Raw genomic sequence first — 19,976 nt, 5'->3', positions numbered from 1 at the left:
CAACAAATTTTTATGACCTGTGCTTCGCAAGACGAATTTTTTGTTTGTTTGTTTTGGTTTGTTTTAAGGGGAGAATCTTCATGTGAGTTTATGATCCCGTCCACCCTAGTAAGGGGAGGATCTTCATGTCAGTTTATAATCCCGTCCACCCTAGTAAGGGGAGCATCTTCATGTCAGTTTATAATCCCGTCCACCCTAGTAAGGGGAGGATCTTCATGTCAGTTTATGATCCCGTTCACCCTAGTAAGGGGAGCATCTTCATGTCAGTTTATGATCCCGTTCACCCTAGTAAGGGGAGGATCTTCATGTCAGTTTATGATCCCATCCACCCTAGTAAGGGGAGGATCTTCATGTCAGTTTATGTAAGTAAGTCCCATTGTGCTTGCTCCCAGGAAAGTGTGCACAGGATTACAGCCTTCAAGCTCCCCACTCAGCATCCCCCCCCCGTTTTTGAAATCCTCAGTACAGTATGTATGCCTTTAAAGAGCACTTAATAAACACTTTGTAAACCAAATTTGACTTTGTTCTGACTTTTCTTGCCCATAGGAACGCATTAATTAAATTTCAATGCATTCCTATGGGAAAGCGCGCTTCGCAAAACGAAAAACTCGCATAACGAAAGGACTCGCGGAACGAATTAATTTCGTTATGCGAGGCACCACTGTACACTATTTTTTGACAGATGTTATGATACTGACACATATTTCTGACATATATTTTCTTTCATTAAAATACTAATCACAAAGTGTTAACTGAAAAGCTCACTATTAGATCAAATTCAAACCAACATTTTTTACTACATTATATATTTTGCCAAGTTCTTAGGGGTATTTTTAGCATTTTCCAAGTCACAGGTTGTACCCCAAGAAAGTTAATCCTGTTTAAGCACCATTTAAGTCAATGAGACAAGTTGTCAGTGGGACTTGGGAATCCTAAAGTTTCTCAAGATACAGCCCCATAAAAATAAAACATGCTAATAGGTTCATGGGATAATGGGTAATTATTGCACAAAGTATTGCAAATATGTAGTTGGAGATGTTTCCATTATACACAGGTTTGTTCCATAACAGCTTTTCAACACACACAAACTATACTCCTTAGGGGAAAGAGCTCAGTCATGTTAAGTTTATGCAGCACTGCTCAGAGAGGGAGATAACAGTCAGACTTTGTATTTGACATTCTGAATGAAGGATTAAGTAGCAGAACACAATTAGTACAATAATGTATATACCATCTCAGAAATGTCATTCTACAAAGTCTGAACAGTTATAATGTATTTGCAGAAAAGTCTGCATTAACCCATAAAATCCAGCACGGCAACCTCCCCAATCCTAAATCTGCATTGTTTGCCTTTTTCAGGTTTTGGGGGATATTCATTTCTTTTCACTCTTGACTTCCTTTGAACAACAAATACTCTATAACAGTGTTTCTCAGTCACTGGTACTTGAGGTGGTGTCTGGCGGAACTCGTGGGATCCCTGGACACCTGCCACCTGGCAGCGAGACCAGGAAACTGACACTACAAACAGCGGTAGGAGGCTCAGCTTGGTGGGCAGAGCTCCAAAGCATGCTTTTCCACGCTTGAAAGAGCCCTCCCATCTACCTTGAGTCTCTTACTGGTGTTTGTCACATCACATCTGGCCTCCCAAACCAGAAGTAACTGGTGAAGATGTCATCACCAGTTACTTCTAGTTGTACTTTGAATAGGTTATACCATGTGAAGTGGTACGGTGGGGGACAAATGTTGATAAACACTGCCCTATAGTGCTTATATCTGACTTTGTTAACACAAGAGTGAAAGGAGGGAACAAACAATTCCCTTGTTCATCTGATCATGTCTTTTACATTGATTTTTTTATGGTGAAAGGGTTCAGAGGAGTCCTGGCAGGATGACCATTCCTATTCACAACTCACTATTGCCAGTAGAATAAGAAACAACTTTTCTTTCCTTAAGAGTGAAACTGGGAGTTAGACCATGCCTGATTTAAATGTGGTAGAGCTGCTGAGACCTACATGAAATTATCTACCTCAGCATTTCTCAAAAAGTGGGTCAAGACACACTAGGTGGGTCATGAACCAATTTCAGGTGGGTCCCCATTTATTTCAACATGTATTTTATTTTTAATACATTAGACTTGATGCTACCATGATATGCGACTGCATTTGGAGAAATGTTACAGATCTGTACTATTCACAAGCTGCAATGCATATGCTTTTAACTATGATACTCAATGGGGCTGACTCCCAGATAAGAGTGGATAGGATTGCAGCCTTTGGGATGTTTGGGGAATTTTTTTTTAAACAGATCAGCAACTGCTTGGGAGGGTTCTTCTTTATTTAAAAAAAAAAATGTTAAAACTAATTGTAAACTTAAAATTTACTGTCTAAATTAATTTGATTTTGTTGTCTGGGGTGTTAAAAACTTTCCTGCTTGATGATGTAACTTCCAGCCATGATATCACTTGTTAAAGATATAAGTTAATGACATCACTTCTGGTGGGTCTAGACAGATGGTCATTCTAAAAAATGGGTCCCAATGCTAAAATGTTTGAGAACCACTGATCTAGCTAGTTGGTTCTGCTCTGCTTCAGGTGATTCATTCTCTCTTGATTTTGTAAGCACAGATCAGCACCCTTGGATTTTTGGCACTATTATCTGCCTCATAACTGCCTAGATAGCTAGGACTATCCTTCAAAGGAATTACAGGAGGAAATAAACTATAAAAAAAATAAGGGCACTAGGCACAGATTCTCTCTTATGTTTCTTGCTTGTAGCCACCAAACAATATAATCTAAATCAAGTTCACTTACATATTATAATGCTACAAACTGGCTTGGACTCATAGCTGGTAACTCTACATATTCATCAAACAACCAGATGTGACAACAGACTATTAGCTCAGAGAAAGATATCATGCATTTGGCCAAGAACTATTGGGCGATATTTATTAACTTATTACAGCAGCTTCCCAGAAGACTTGGAGCAGAGCCGCTGATGCCATAAGGTCAAGCTAACAAATGCTATGTTTTCCAAGTGTAATGAACTTTTAGTAAGAGCTCGGGGAGGACAAGACTAGCAAGGATGCATGAAAATGAGCTTCTACACAAAAACAATAAAATTATGTTCCCTTGTGTCCATCGGATGAAAATCAAATTTGCCTGCGTTACAGATTAAGCTAATGACTTTGTATAACAACTTTAAAAATAAAACATAAAAAGAATAATTCATTGCAGAGGTAAGAAAAAAAAAACCCAGAACACTGAACGACACCCAGAGATACCAATAGCCATGAAAACCACATTCATGGACACAAACATTTGTCCAGTGGTTTCTTATGGACAACTGTCCTAAAAGTTGCATCTTACATCTCAGGCAACACTAAATAGAGAGCATTAATCAAACCATTTCATGTGGACACGTGATTACTGCTCTTAAAATATTAGGGGCACAATCTAAAGACCATTCCAGGTACATCCCAAAGTTTGCATGTTGCCCTGGGGCTTCCCCTCCCCCCACCACTGGCAACAGCTCCTTGTGGGTGTTCCTACGTCTCAAGTTCCCTGATGGTTGAGGGGGAATTGGTTTACAGCTAGGAGTCCAGGTTCTACAGAAGGGTAGAAGCCCTGCTATACATGCTTAGCCCACTGTGTCACCATTTGGATCAGGGCCTGTTCATTAACTATTATCAATGACGCTTCTAATTCACAGGGTTGGATTCAAAGGTGCTCTTCCACATGCAGAAGACATCTCCTCTTCACAGAAGGGATGCCTTAAACATTTCACAAGAATGCTGCTTGAGAAAACTAAATTCAAAAATGTTCTGCTTGCACAAGGATTTCTGAAATCTCTTGCACAAGCAGAATCCTGAAAACTGCTATAAGGCCTACCTGCAACAGCACTATGTGAACTCTTATGCAAGCTCTTGCACAAGTGTCTGCCAAATGGTGCTGGCAGATATTTCTCTTCTGCTTGCAGTTCTTTGGATACAACCCAGTGATTCTAAAGCAGTGACACAGCAAGGTGCGTGCTTCCTGTTTAGTTACTAGCCCAGCAACTTTTCATCTCGCAGCATACTGATAAGGTGCTAAAACTGTTAAGGCACATCATCAGTTTTTTGACCACTGATAAAGCACATGGTGCGACTGGCACATGGTGCTAATGTGCCGCAGCACAGTGGTCGAAAACTGCTGTACAGTGGGTCGTCCTCATCTACGGGATCAGAACACTGGATTTGACTTACTGCAAGTTCTGAACCAGTGGCTGGAGGGCATCACTGAACTGTCTGGACAAGACCAGAATGCCTTCCAGTCATGTCCAGGAAGTGTTCTGAGGCACGTGTAGGTCGCACACAGCTTCTGAAACACACATCCAGTTTTTTGTAAAACCTCTGGGAAGGCACTTCGGATCGCATCTGAAGATCCTCTAAGGGATCCCCCTGCAGATCTCATTATCCACAGGTTCCATATCCGCAAGGTATCTGGAAGTTAAACCATACCACAGATACGGAGGTTCCATCTGTACAACAGCAAAGAAGCCAGGGCCTCATTTATTTTAACTACAGGTGTAGTTATCCACCCACCTGCCCCCCGCGGATACAGAAACCATGGATAAAAGGAACCTTAGGAAAACATCCAAAAATCCCCCCATCACATGCACCCATCATGCTTGTGATTGCAGTCTTCCTGTCTCGCTGGCTCTTTGCTGACTGCAAAATGGAAACAAGAAACATTCATAGGCAGCAATGCAGAGGGATGAAAAGAACGTGAGGCTTGTCATAGAGTTCAAAGAGATTAGCATCATGTTCTTTTCAGTCCCCTGCCTCACTTCCTGTGCATGCCTATGAGTGCTTCCTGTCTCCATTTTGCAGTCAGCAAAAAGGTCAGCAAGACCCAGGAACAGCAAAACGAAGGCTGCAAACACAAGTAACTCAAGCAATGGGAGAGTTTTTTGACCCGCAGGTAACTGAAACTGCGGGTACGGGATACACAAATGCAGAGGGAATACTTGTCGTTATTTTCTTATTTGTAGCCACCGAAGATGTCTGTGAACAGCACCAGGAACACTGAATACAGTAGTTCAGTGGGTCTCACACATTTAGTGAGAATCTTTTTAGAATGAGAATCTGTCAGGACCCACCAGGAGTGATGTCATGACCAGAAGTGGCATCTTCTAGCAGGAAAATTTTTAACAATCCTAGGTTACAATCCTACCCACACTTACCCAGGAGTAAGTCCCATTGACTCACATTGTAATATACATAGTAGCTTGTTCAAAGTACAGGTCTGTAACATTTCCCCAAATGCAGTCACATCCCATGGTAGCATCAAATCTAATATATTAAAAATAAAATATTTAAATGAATAGGGATCTGCTTGAAATGGGCTCACAACCCACCTAGTGGGTCCCCGACCCACAGTTTGAGAAACACTGCAATAGTTTTTTACATTGTACTTTTAATTTGCCAAGTACGTAAACTTGTTCATTTTTGCAAAAGCACTTTTGTTAGTGTTTTATAAGCGGGACAGAAACTCAGAAGAGACAGCCTAACCCATGGCTGAACAAGAAATATACCCACAGTTCATATCCATTTGATCATAACCTCTTTCAATGAATATTGGGAAACTGATTTTCAGTTATTCTGCTGTGGGATACAGACTTCTCCTATGATGCGAATACAGTTTGCCAAAAACTTATATGTAACACTGAATTTGATGAAACTCTAATACTAGCACCAAAAAAAAGAAAAAGAAAAGAAAGATTATTTTTAGATTGTGAGCCCTTTTGGGACAGGGAGCCATTTAGTTATTTGATTTTTCTCTGTAAACCGCTTTGTGAACTTTTAGTTGAAAAGCGGTATATAAATACTGTTAATAATAATTAATAATTATTTTCAAAACAACCTAAACAAGAAAAATATGAGGTTCCTGCCATAAAGAACTTTACATGCTTGAAAATCCAGGTAACCTAAAATATACAGTACACAGTATGCATAAAAAAGTAAGCCAAGAGAATGGTTTCACTTACCAACAAGTCTTATTACATTAAGTGTAGTGTTGGTTAAAATGGGTGCATTCACTTTGCTGAGGCAATAATCAGATCGCTTCCTGCTCCGTAGGGTTTCTCGAGAAACACTAGGTTGAAAATAGATGTAAATGTATAGGAGAAATGCTACATCAAATAGGATTAGAGGAAAAAGTAATGTTCCTTTTATTATTATTAAGAATATTTATATATAGTTTTGAGAAAAGTAGTGAACACAGTAGATAGCTAAATTAATACATGTTTTTTAATGTTTTGATTATGCCAGCAAAGCAAATAAACGAAAGTAAACTAATGTTCCTGTGGTTTTCAACCTAAGAGTGCACTTCCGTACATGCCTACTTAGAAAGGACTTACTCCCAGTTAAGCATGTATAGGATGCCAGCCTCAGTTCAGTTTTCAAGACACTGGACTCTAGGCTCTTTCAGGGACTGTGACAAAGTCAAAGACACGTTAAGCCCGGATGTGAAAAGTTGCACCTGCTCCCTCCCTCTCTGCCTTTGGAAAGTGTAAACACCTGAAGTCTCTGGGGTGGAGGTGGGAAGAGACCACACCGTCAGGTATTGGGTCACTGAATTACCAGCAATCGGGGTGCTATAAAGGGCAAAAGGCAATGGCAACAGCCACAGTGATCAAGGCAAACTGCAGGTTTAGGGGGAGGACTTGCTAATACAAAGCAGTATTATGAGTTGGAAAGAGGAAGGAGGAAAGAAGCAAGCCTCATGTAATGATATGCTATTAGTTTCTGTTAGTTGCCTTAGGGAACCTTCTGTATCGACAGCAGGACAGAAATATATATAAATGTGCTCACTGCTTTTTGGGTGCCTTAAGCCAGAAGTGACTGACTGCTTTGCAAAACAACCTTGTCTAACACCTGAAGGGACTGTTCCTTGCACAGGAACAATGAATGTGTAACCTGCCCCCTGCTGCAACCATGACAATCTGCCACTAACAATTTACTTAAAAAATACAGTAGAACCTCCAAAAGTTGACCACCTCTCTATATTGACCACCTCCTTAAGTTGACCTAATTTTCACCGTATGGACAGACAATGCATATACACTATGGAAGACCAACCTCTCTATATTGACCACCTTTGTAAGTTGTATCTTGACCACTTCAACCATTGCACAGAGTATTAATTTACCCTCCATAAGTTGCCCACTGAACGCAATACTGTGGGCCTGTGTTTTGTCTGGTTTGTCCCATCTTGGAAAAGCAAGAAGCCATGCGACAATCCCTCTCCTATGCCTGCTAGTGCGTGTGCGAAAGGGTTTTTATAGGTGGGCACACTGCACATAGCCAACAGTCCTCTGCCGGCTGCCGATTGTACCTGGACATGTACCAAGTTGTGAGGGACATGAGGTTGCTTGTGCATAGTGAAGCTACTGTCCTTTCACTTTGGTTCCCATCACCAGTGCATTACTTTACACTTATATTGAAACACAACTGCTATTTTGCTGCCTATTCTCCTGGTTTGGAGAGATCCTTCTGGAGCACTTCACAATCCCTTCTGGTCTTCACCACTCAGAAAGGTTTAGTGTCATCCACAAACTTGTCCACCTCCCTGCTTATCCCTGTTTCCACGTCATTTATGAAGATGTTGAAAAGCACCAGTCCCAGGACAGATCCTTGAGGCAGTCCACTTTCCACCTCTCTCCACTTTTTTTGTCAATTGCCCACTGACACCCACTCTCAGTTTCCTGGTCCTCAACCAGTTCCCAATCCATGAGAGGACGTGTCCTCTTATTCCCTGACTGTGGAGTTTTCTCAACAGCTTTTAGTGAGGGACCATATCAAACACCTTCTGGCATTTAGGGAATCTGAGGAGACCCAGTGGAGGCCAGGCAGTCTAAGTAAAAAAAGTGTTTGTTTTTTAGCTTTTGGGGCCATGTAACATGCTACATGCTTTGGGCTGGCAAGGGATAGCATTGGTCTGCCTGCCTGCTATGAAACCAAGTTTTTGTTTTTTTTAACTTAGAATTTTTTTTAAGCTTATGAATTTTCAGGGTTTTTTTTTTAAACACTGATAGTGGGCTGTTTATTCTCTGTCTCTGTCTCTGCTTAAATAGTAAGCATCACAAGAGGATCAATTCTCATTGATATTTGCAATAAAACTTTTTAAAAATCCAATTGAATTAATAACTTGGCCTTGCATTTGTTGTCCTGGGAGCTAAACATGATAATATTTAAATGCCTTTTTTTCTGTATGTTGACCACTTCCCTATGTTGACCAATTTCCTCCAGTCCCTTGGGTGGTCAACTTAAAGAGGTTCTACTGTATTTGAAAACAGCTTCATCAGTGATTTTCAGACACAATTCAAGGTATTGCTTTTGACCCATTAGCTTAGAGGTTCCCATACTGTGAGGCGCAGCTCCCAGGGGTGGCATGGCGAACATATAGGGACAGCACAGGATGCTTGCCACCCAGCAGTGAGACTACTATGTGGAGTCAGACAGGAGCAGAGGCTCAGCACAATAGCCAGGGCTCTGTTCTTTAGGTTTTCAGTGCCAGAATGGCCTGTCTGTAATGAACTTCCTAATGTGGTTTTCATGGTCGCTCCATCATCTCCAACCTGGAAATAACTGGAGGTGACGTCACTGTCAGTTACTTCTGGAAGCCATGCTCTGCATCTGCAGTGCAGCATGAATCACAAGGTGCGTAAGCTTGGGGAGTGCTGCATTAGGCCCTAACAGCTCGGGCCCAACATATCAAACATGTTTGGATTTATAGTAAAAAAAAAAAAAGTCACAACTAAGCCCTACTGAAATTCATGGGACTGAAGTTAGTTACAACTAACTTGCACTTAGCAATGACTACATGAATGCAACCCATTAGCTTTTACAATATGTCTCATCACAGTAACTGCTAAGATTGCATAGGAGTGCAGCTTTGTTAATTTCCATGTACTGAGACTGAATGGCAAAGGCACACAGAAAGGCTATCAACTGATAGCTAGCTAAAGCAGCGATTTTCAACCTTTTTCATCATGGCACACTGACAAGGCACTAAAATTGTCAAGGCACACCATCAGTTTTTGGAAAACCAACAAGACACACTGTGCTTACAGCAGGGGCTTGTATCCTCCAGTAACCATACTAACAAATTATCCTCCCCAAGCTCCCATGGCACACCTGTATACCATCTGCAGCACATTAGTGTGTCATGGCATAGTGGTTAAAAATGGCTGAGCTAAAGCATAACATTTCTGCTTGAGCTGGATATTGGTTAATCAATAGTGTGTTGAGGCTTCAGCTGGGTGTAGAACCCATGTGAGCCGGGGGGGGGGGGAGGAAGAGAGGAGGTTACATTTTGTTTCTCTGTCAGAAGATAAAAAGCAACTCTTAGACCCTACTGGTGTGAACAGAACTTGTTTCTTGTGCCTCCACAACTATTCATCTGTCTTATGCAAAAAGAATAAATTTCTCTGGGGTAATTAAGTCAAACTTAATTTCATTTTTGCTAATTAATAAAAGGGATTTAAAGTCTTTAGACCGAGTGTTGGAAATGATAAATGAATTAATTTTAGAAGTAAGTTGCAGCATTTCATTGTCTCCATGTAAGAATTTCTAGCATCAAGGTGCCTAAGCAAAGCTGTCCTTGATTTCTACGAGGGAACACATGGCATGGAGCAGGAAGCTGTAAACCCGATTCTCTGTTTATAAAAGTGTTCCTTTTTTCCAGCGCTCATTGTGACACATCCATGACTTTCTATCATTGCTGAGTTATGCACCTTCCATCAACTTTGGAGGCTGATTTTCCTGCAAAACCTATCACTTATGAGAAAACTGGTGATTGCAGGCAAGTCTTCCTGAAAGATAGCATGATCATTCCTATAAAAAACTCTTCTAGGAGCTTGTTTGATGCTTTTCAGGGTGCATGCTCAAGTCACACAGCATGAGGGCAAGACTCAGTTGACCTGGCCAGTCTTCAACTTGGAAAAGAGAGAGAGAGAGAATCATGAACTGCCACAGAATCTGCAGCACTGTGCAGCACTTTCACAGCAGACATGTTTGGCTAAGCTGGGGATGGCAGCAGTATCTTCAACAGACAAATCCAAGCAGAAAGGGTTCCCTAAATAAAAACACTCTGTAAATGGCTGCTCTGCACTCATTTTGAGCTTCTATAAGGAGAAGTTGACAGTAAACATTTGTTGCTAAACCTGTCATGAAAAACAAATCCTCATTAAAATGCAAAGCACAAGTTCAAAGAACCTTTTCACAGGGGCATCACCAGTCTGCTCATCAACATAGTCTCTTTTCAGCTCTTCCGGAACGTCACTGTCGCTGTCATACTCTTGATAGGCACTCTTTTCCTGCTCGTCCGATTCATACTATCAAAATTAATTGAAAGACCTTTCAGTTCCTGCACAGAAACTCAGAACACACATAAAATGCTTCAGTGGTGCATAGATCCTAATTCCATACACTGAGCAATGTTGTTGGACGTGAGGTTGTGTTCCTTCCATACCTCTTCTAGTGAGAGATAGATAACTTGCTCAGGAGACAGGTGTTTCACACCCACACACAGACCTACAGTGTTACAGATTTCTTAATAACAAAAATTTCTAGACTAATTAGCATCACATTGTTTGAATGTGAACAAATACATTGATTAAAAGATGCTTAAGCAAAATGTCTTTTACCTCTTTGTTACCCACCATGAGCTACAGGAACCGGAACAGGCCACACATTTAAGCAAAATAACCAACTTCTAATTAATGGTTTTTTGTTTTCAGAATATTTTATGCTGAGTCTCTATCAGCCATAGCTATCAGAAGAGAAACCATGTAATTGAAACTTTGATCTAAATACAAGTTACAGTTAAATGGTAATAAATTACACCACTATAATTTACAATACTAGCAAGTGCTTTCACAGAAACTAATGCCACACCAAAGATTAATGAAATGTGTTTTTGTCAGCACATCTAACTACCATCCAATCAAGTTTAAGAAAAACATGTACATAACTCATTTTTTCCCAGTGTTCTGATTTCTTCCTCACAGAATGTTCTGTATTGCAAGTGATACAGAGAAGCCAAAAACTACCCAGCACTAATTCCTTTCCAAGCCACATGAAGGAGTCACTAATGCAGACTGCTGAACCCCTGCAAGCATTAACAAAAATGAGGCAACACAGTGACCCTTACAAGGCCTCTTATGTTAGTCTTCATAATAAACAGAACACAATTCAGCATTGCCATAGACAATCCAAAACAAGGTTACAGAAAAACCCTATTGCTAACACCATTTAGTGAAAAACCACAGCCAATTGCTAGTAGATGTGATCATTGCACCTCCTAGTGGTTGGTTCTAATAACTATTTCAATACTGTCAAAGAACAGAAGCAATAGAAAAGCAACCCCAGATAATGATCAGCCACAAATTTGGGTGTTTTTTGCTTGATGAAGGGTCAGTTATCCAATTAGCTACAACTTTTGGTGTGATGTATATATTACATTTATTCTGGTGTAAAGTGTATACATTTTCCACTTCATCTGACAAAAGTGGGCTTAGGCACATTAGAACTTATGCCACTACAAACTGGCTTCTGTTTTAAACACATCAAGATTCTTTGATGTTTTAATTAGACAAAAAGACAGACAATGGTATATAAAATCATAAATTTCCACTGAAATTTCATTGTTATTTTATTAGACTTTACAGGTTGTGCCTCGTTATCCATTGGGATTCCGTTCTGGAATCATCAAAGGATTAAAAAAAAAAATCAGTGGGTACCAAATCACTAAGAAAAATAGCTTTCAAGACTCACTTCCAGGTTTCTTGCATGTCCATTGTCACCCCAGAATGTGATGGTATAGATGATATACTGCATTCAGCCACTAGATGGGGTGAATATTAGAATCTAATGGAATAAAATTATTGTATTCCATTAGATTCCATTATTCACCCCATCTAGTGGCTGAATTCAGTATAGTACATAAGAACATAAGAACAGCCCCACTGGATCAGGCCATAGGCCCATCTAGTCCAGCTTCCTGTATCTCACAGCAGCCCACCAAATGCCCCAGGGAGCACACCAGATAACAAGAGACCTCATCCTGGTGCCCTCCCCTACATCTGGCATTCTGACTTAACCCATTCCTAAAATCAGGAGGTTGCGCATACACATCATGGCTTGTACCCCATAATGGATTTTTCCTCCAGAAACTTGTCCAATCCCCTTTTAAAGGCGTCTAGGCTAGACGCCAGCACCACATCCTGTGGCAAGGAGTTCCACAGACCGACCACACGCTGAGTAAAGAAATATTTTCTTTTGTCTGTCCTAACCCGCCCAACACTCAATTGTAGTGGATGTCCCCTGGTTCTGGTATTATGTGAGAGTGTAAAGAGCATCTCCCTATCCACTCTGTCCACCCCCTGCATAATTTTGTATGTCTCAATCATATCCCCCCTCAAGCGTCTCTTTTCTAGGCTGAAGAGGCCCAAACGTCGTAGCCTTTCCTCATAAGGAAGGTGCCCCAGCCCCGTAATCATCTTTGTGTAGTATCATGGTGTAGTACCTATCATGGTAGGTACATGATCCACTACATGATCCACCATGTAGTACCTATCATGGTGTAGTACACCACCATGTAGTACACCATGATTGGTGTAGTACACCAATCATGGTGTACTACCTACACCAAAGCATTTTAGGGCAACAATGGAGGACCAAGAAACCTGGAAGTGGGACTTTAAAGTTATTTTTAACCCCGAGGTGCTTGCAACCAGTATGGTATAACAGTGTGAAGGTAAGAAATGCGATTTTGGCACTTGTTCCCTTGTTACAAGGCATTTAAAGGTGGACCCTGGTATCAGTGGTGAGTCAAATCAGTGGTTAACAAGGCACAACATGTATACTGATGTTAAACCACCTGGTAGATGCTAATGGATAGAAAAGTGGGTTACAATTATTTTAAAATACATAGGCTTTCTAGCAAGTATGAGTACAATTTCTCAAGTACAGTACAGGTTTATAAACAAAATCTAAAGACAAATAGATCTGCAATGTTCACTGTCCCACCTACAGCACAGCCTGGTGTTACGATTGGTGGATATTTGTTTCACCCCGCCCTATAGCCTAAAATTTATATATTCTTCAAAAGATACAGTCAAAGCTGAAGCAGTGGTTGTCAGCTGGTCTAAACTGGCTATGCTCCCTGTATGCTACATCAGTGTTTCTCAACATTTTCTGAACATTTTTCTGAACATTTCTGAAACATTTCTGAACATGTTTCTGAACATTTCACATGGTCCATCTATTCCAAGTACCACTAGAAGCAACTGGCGATGACATAATTGCCAGTTACTTCTGGGTTGGGAGGCCAGATGCAACACAACAAGCACCAGTAAGAGATTCAGGGTAGACAGGAGGACTTTTTCAAGCACAGAAAAGTATGCTTTGGAGCTCTGCCCACCAAGCCAAGCCTCCTACCACTGTTTATTATGTCACGTTCCTGGTGTCGCTGCCAGGTAGCAGGTGTCCAGGGGTCCTACAAGTACCACCAGACACAACTCCAAGTACCACTGGTTGTACCTGTACCACTAGTTGAGAAACACTGTGCTACATCATTGGCAACTCTCTTGGTTGAAAGAGAGGGTTGATTCCTGATTGAACTACAGTCTCTTATTTTGGATCCTCTGCAGCTTGTAAGTTATAACCTGTCTGCCCAGTATATTAACAAGGGCAAGAGTTATAAAACCAATAAAATGTTGGTCTTTCTCTTTCATTAAATCTGTGTTGCGCATGTTTTGTTAACAAACCTAACCTTTGGTTAATTGCAACTGGTGTGTCTTGATCTTGGAAGGATCCTATCCTACCTCACCCCACACTACTGCTTTGGACTCATAAAAATGGGTGCTGATGAGTCCCATAGTTGTGCCAAGGTAAGGCAAGAAGTGAGGGTTCTCTGAAGGACCGCCAGGACTTCAGATTAAGCAATTTGGACTTAACTGCCGTGTGACAAACTTTTTTTTTGTGCCTCTTTCCTAAGTGGTGCATGGCTTACAAAGCTTTCAGGAACATTTGACAGGTGAAAAGTATTGATCCAGGTCACAGCAAACAGATTAGCTTGCTGCATGAAGCTTAGCATCAGTTCTTAAAACAAAAGAAAGGTATCCTAGTTGGATGGTTTGAGAACTAGCATGGAATGGTAGAAAAAAAGCTGCATTCTGCAATTCCCCCTTTAAAAAAATTAGCTCGTTATTAAAAAATACTGTATAACACATTCACTAAGCCTTTAGAAATAATGTTTTCATACCCCATTAGAAGCCAGTACATCTTCAGTCTCATCATCCTTGTTGTTGGCTTGGATTTCAAAAGGGTTTCCACCATTACAGTACTGCTCAAACAGAGTTTCAGTTCTTTCTATTTCTGAACTGGGCTGTTTGCTGGGTGATACAGAAGGGGAGCGTGACTGTGCCATGAACTTAAACTCCTATTAATATAAATAGAAGACAATTGTAAACTCTGCTGTGCAGTTCAAATATTGATCCATATAATTAAAAGAGCAGCATCTGGACAACTGCTGTGATGTTAGCCTTTCGGCTAACAAAGCTTGATGTGTAAATGTTACCTTTTAGACCACTCACTTTCAGGTTAATTTGAAGCTGGTGTAATGTCAACTCATTTGTCCAATTACCTCAGACAAAATGCATCTCTCATTTTTGGAAACCTGAGTCTTTCCACAAATTAGGTTTAATTACTGAAGTATTGTGAATAACTGAGAAAAAGAACACCTCCGTTTTTGCAGCTGTTGAAAATACGTTAATATAAAAACCTCTATATCAGAAGTTGTCCCACTGAACAGAAAATTTCAAATGACAAACTTTTCAAAAGTGATCAAAAGTGTTTCTGACTGACTGATTTGTCCCATATTGGTTCAATCCCAGGTAGGACTGAAAAAGACCCTTACCTGTAATTGTGGACAGCCACTGCCAGTTTGTGCAGACAATACTGGACCAATGATCTGATTTAGTGAAAGCCAACTTCCTATGTTTCTAGGGTTTCATCATCACTGTACGCATTGGTAATAGCATAAATATTCTTAGTTAAACAATATAGCCAAATATAAGACCTTTTCTTGGTCCTATTTTGAATGTTTTTAGACCCCACAAAGGTAATATAAATTGATAAGTTACTGACCATAAAAACACCGGAAAAATCAATGCTTCTACATGGATGAAGAGAATAGGGACACTCTACCTGAGTATTGGGTAGGGCTAATTTTACTCAAGATCTTATCTCACCAGCCAATCCATACATTAGCAGAACTGCATGAGAGCTGCTTATATGTGGACTGAACCTCACGATGGTTTGGCAATATGTCTGCTGACCTAGAACCCAAGGAACTTACATGCATCCATGGATGCATCTTATGACATGGGTTCAAGGATTCTCCAAAAGAAAACTCAAAATGGAACTAGAAATCACTCATACTCCCCACACATTCAGTGAATATGCAATGGGGAAAAACCGCTGTGCCTCTCCCACTGTAGTTTTAATGCAACAGAAAGGAAGAAGGATTAGAACTGCATTAGCTATATGCTACCTTGCTTTCTGATATTCAGACTGATGCATGATGTAAACACTTGCTTAAAGTGAAAACCTAAATATCAACACACAGGCAGCACAAAACCATTGTCTTCAAGTTAATAGACTGGATTCAGTCAAACCTAACCCTAGAATTATACCATAAGGAAGAAAGGGGGGAAAATTGCACTATCAGGTCTTTTGAACAATTACCTCTATATCTATCATAACCATAACAGCTACCTCTAAGATAACCATAGCAAATACCTGGCATGCATTTTCATATAAAAATAAAAATAAATTTCTATTTTTTGTTGCATTGTATATACATGATTTATTTTAAATCCGAACAAAATCCAGTAGAGACTAATGTGCAGCATAAAAATCCAAGATAGCAAAACCTTTAGGATATTCTTGGCATCATTTTCACATTACAGTCATAGACACATGCCATGGAAGTGAGGGTGACCTTTTGACCAACATAACCTCACCTATATAAGCCCAGAATCTACCCATCCTTGCCTTTAACATGGTGGGACTTACATGAAGTTGCAATATGCTGAAGCTTGCTTTAACAGGGCAAAGCTCCCATGTCTCATTCTCCAAGAACATTCGAAGTTCTTCAAGACGGGTTCTGAAACAAACAATTAGGCATTAGGAAGAAACACACGAACTGTTGCTCTAATATTAAAGAACAAAATCAAGAACATACGCATATGGAAAATACATGATGAAATCTAGTTGTGGATCCCTCTTTAATACTTTCCCCTACAGCAGTGGTTCTCAAACTGGGGTGTTGCGACAGTTTGGCCTCTTCCCCCTTAAGGGGGGGAGGGGGGAGTCAGAGATGCAATCGCCAGGACAGCATCGCTTTGGAGGAACACAGGGGCTTGACTACACTCACCACAGCCACACCACAGTTGACTACACTCACTCAACAGCAGCCTTCCAGGAGTGCAGTGAGCCCCGCGCCAGTCTCCGCAGGGCTCCCCAACATGCAGAGAATGTAAAACTAACAATCACAAACCACTTCTGGTTTGCAACTGCAAAACCAGAAATGGGTCACAATCGTTATTTCACAGCTTACTACGATGTCATGCTGCTGCTTCACCAGAATTCATAGCACCCAGATACATTGCAAAGAAAATTCTGAGACCTGGAAAAGCAGGAGGTGGTAAAATTCTCCTCACTGCTTGGAAAGACAACTGTATTGTCCTGAATGAATGAGCTTCAGCCCTAAAGTTCTTCCCCAAGAACTTTCAGGCCAAAGTTTGGGGAATGAGGTTTTGGGAAGAGTGAAAGGAGGGACAAAATTAAATTAATTTTTTTGTGAGCTCCTCCCAACTTGTTCAATGCCATCAGTTGCAATGGTGACTTACGTATTGTCAGCTGCATTCTCTACCTTACAGAGTTCCCTGTATTCTGGTATTTAACATTAAATATAACGTGTCCATGCTGTTGAGTTGCCAGAAGCCCTACCTTTGAAAACCTTTCTAAATAGTTCAGCCAAGAATGAAAGGGAAATGGGGAAAAAAAATTGGCAGCAATGAAATGTTTGCTGCAAGGGTACACTGAGGCTTTTAAAAACCATAGCTGTCACTCTGAATAAGAAACTTAACCATGAGTACATTCCAATCAGTGTATGAAACATTGCAGAAGTACAACCATACAACAAGTCACAAATACAATCATTACTATTAGCACACTGCAAAGAGTGTTCTGTACTAAAAAAGTGACATTCTTAATTTAGTTTTTAATCTAATGATTAAAAAACAGATTTGGGAACATCATTTTCAAAGTATGTGATGTGATCACAAGTCTCAGTCACCACTTCCCCTAAGGAACCTTTGGAAACCATTCATTGATCAGCAAGTGCAATACTGCTGATATCTAAGGGTTTTAAGCAGACAACAATAAAACAACTATGGATATTCAACATCTTAGTAGGTTTGTAGGTTTGAAGGGGAAAGATGGAGAAAATGTTTATGTGATTCAATCTTCCTGAAGGCAGACAAGGCAAGGCAAGAAGAAAAGAAGATCTATTAAGTAGCCCTGAGGCAAAAAAAAAAAAAGACCTCTCTTTGACAATTTGCTTTCATGGGCAGGTCCACACTGCAGGAGTCTGTGCTCCACTTTTATACTGCAGTGTGCAACTAGGAATTTGTCCAGCATCCCTAGGAAAGAGTTCCAAGCAAGAAGCTGTTGCAAGGCAAGTGAAACAGTACCTGCAAACTCTAAACTAAATTTGGATCAACCATTACCTATCCCATCCCTGAACTACTCCCATCAGCCTGTATTCCACCTGCCTGCAACTGAGGGAGGACACACAGGGAGGCCCCCTCCATCAGCTTGGCTAGAACCAACTGTTGTTGGGTTACTCTCAGAACTACCTCCATTAGCGACCATTGCACCTGGTCACTACATAACCACGTTATATAATAGTACGAAAGAGCTGACCTTGACTTGCCTGTTTTCCTCTTCCCATTCCTTTTGTATCATGTCTCTTATGTTTCAAGTTTTTTTTTTTTTTTAAAACAAAAATTGTGTTGAGTGCTTGGACAGAAAGGTGTTACATAAACGTATCAAGTAAAGAAATAAAGAAAGCAAAACTTGCATCCTAACTCATCTTGGTATTCAGTACAGTCTACTTCCAGGAAGCAGCTATAATCTGGTCTTGAAACTGTAAATGCAAATTCATCAGTTCTTTCTGGGCACCTGAGTCACTTTTACTCACATAAGCTCTTGACAAACAAGCTTGTTAATTACCTACTCACAAAAAAATAAGCTGTACCTCCCAATAAAATTGCTTCTGAATTATACTTTCTGACAAAATGCTTCAATTAACATCTCAAGTTATAAACCAATGCTCCAGATGTTGTTTCAAGGTTACAGTCAATTGCTTGTATCACTATAACTATATCACACTTCTCCACACATGTCAAGTTGAACGACTGAAATACTAGGCTCCCTGAACAATTCCCAGCTGGATAGGTTTTATGTACTAATGCATCTCCAAAAGCATTTCTTAATTAAGCATACAATGGAAAGCAAGAGCTGTATATGCCTACAATGGAAAGCCTAACCACCTAAAAGCTTCAGGTGATTCATGGTTTAATATGTGAACGGTATATTTACAACATGACAGGGACCTTGACATCTTCAAAGGTTTTGCTGGCAACATTAACAAATTGAATCTTTATAGACGAGCTCAATGTCAAAATGCAACAATCACTATCAAGAACTACTTGTTTAGATTAGTCAAAAGAATAGGGCTCAGTAAGCCTAGGGCTGAGTATGCCTCAGTCTAGCAACTCGCAATAGGTATACTTCTTGTCTCAAATCTGCAAAAATTACTGTATATAAAAAGAGCACAAACAGAGTTGGGGCTGTACAGTTTAGTAGTAGAGCACATGCTCTGCATGCAGAAGGTCCCTGATTCCATCTCTAACATTTCCAGGTAAGACTGGGTAAGATCAGTCTAAATCTTGGAGAGTCATTGCAAGCCAATACTGATCTAGACTGAAAGATCTAGATCATCTATTTTCAACCAGTGTGCTGAAGCACATTGGTGTGCCGCAAATGGTCCACAGGTGTGCCGCAGGAGTTTGGGGGAGGGTAACTATTAGTAGGGCCATTGGGGCACATGAGTCCCCATAGTAGCAGCAAGGTCTCAGTTGTCAAAAACTGAAGGTGTGCCTTGACAATTTTAATGCCTTGACAGTGTGCCATGAGATGAAAAGGGTTGGAAATTACTGATCTGAATGGAAAGACCTACATTGAAAGATCAATGGCTTGACTTAATATAAGGCAACTTCACTTATTCACATATTAACAAAAGGGAAACAAAAGAGAAAACATTTTTCCAGTGTTCCTAATCCTTTTCTTTGATGTTTTATGCAACTCAAAAGATTTGCAAAATTACCACTGTGACTGCAATTTGTTAAACCTTTTCATTGCATTCAAACCTCCCCCCATAATTGTTTTTTCTGTTGAAGTAAATTACATCTTTTGTGAGCACAATTTTTCCTAAGAAATTTAACTTTTTATCAGAGTAAGTTTGTATAGCAAGTCTTCATTTTATAAAATAAAGTGGGTTATTCATGGGATACTATCCACAGTTTCCTTCCCCTGAAGTCAAAAAACTGCAGATGCTGCCCAATATTTTAAACCATGAAAAGGAAAATTATCCGAGCAATTGATAAGCAATCGAGTGAGTCTTACCTGTGATAATTCTTGAAATAATTAACACTTTGTTTTCGAATTGATTCTTGCAAAACCTCAGATTTGCTGCCACAAAATTCCTCCCCAACTTGCATGAGCCTATAAGCAAATTGATTTTCTGATTACTGTATATATTCACTGCCACATGTCAAAAGTCAAAAATTGTTGGCGACACACTA

General features: G+C 40.2%; 1 protein-coding gene across 2 annotated transcripts in view; it reads right to left on the bottom strand.

Annotated features, from left to right (window-relative positions):
- VPS50 (VPS50 subunit of EARP/GARPII complex) overlaps positions 1-19,976 on the bottom strand; it is a 108,951-nt gene that overhangs the window by 56,350 nt on the left and 32,625 nt on the right. For both annotated transcript variants that reach the window (XM_066627426.1, XM_066627427.1), the window contains exons 16-20: positions 19,798-19,896; positions 16,120-16,210; positions 14,306-14,482; positions 10,255-10,373; positions 6,024-6,130 (exon numbers count right to left, since the gene is read on the bottom strand). In XM_066627426.1, coding sequence (XP_066483523.1) covers positions 6,024-6,130; positions 10,255-10,373; positions 14,306-14,482; positions 16,120-16,210; positions 19,798-19,896 — 593 coding nt within the window. The remainder of the gene's footprint in view (positions 1-6,023; positions 6,131-10,254; positions 10,374-14,305; positions 14,483-16,119; positions 16,211-19,797; positions 19,897-19,976) is intronic.

The sequence above is a fragment of the Tiliqua scincoides genome, chromosome 5, assembly GCF_035046505.1.
Source record: "Tiliqua scincoides isolate rTilSci1 chromosome 5, rTilSci1.hap2, whole genome shotgun sequence".
Lineage (NCBI taxonomy): Eukaryota > Metazoa > Chordata > Lepidosauria > Squamata > Scincidae > Tiliqua > Tiliqua scincoides.
Note: the sequence above shows the minus strand (reverse complement) of the source record. Positions and strands in the feature narration are given on the sequence as shown.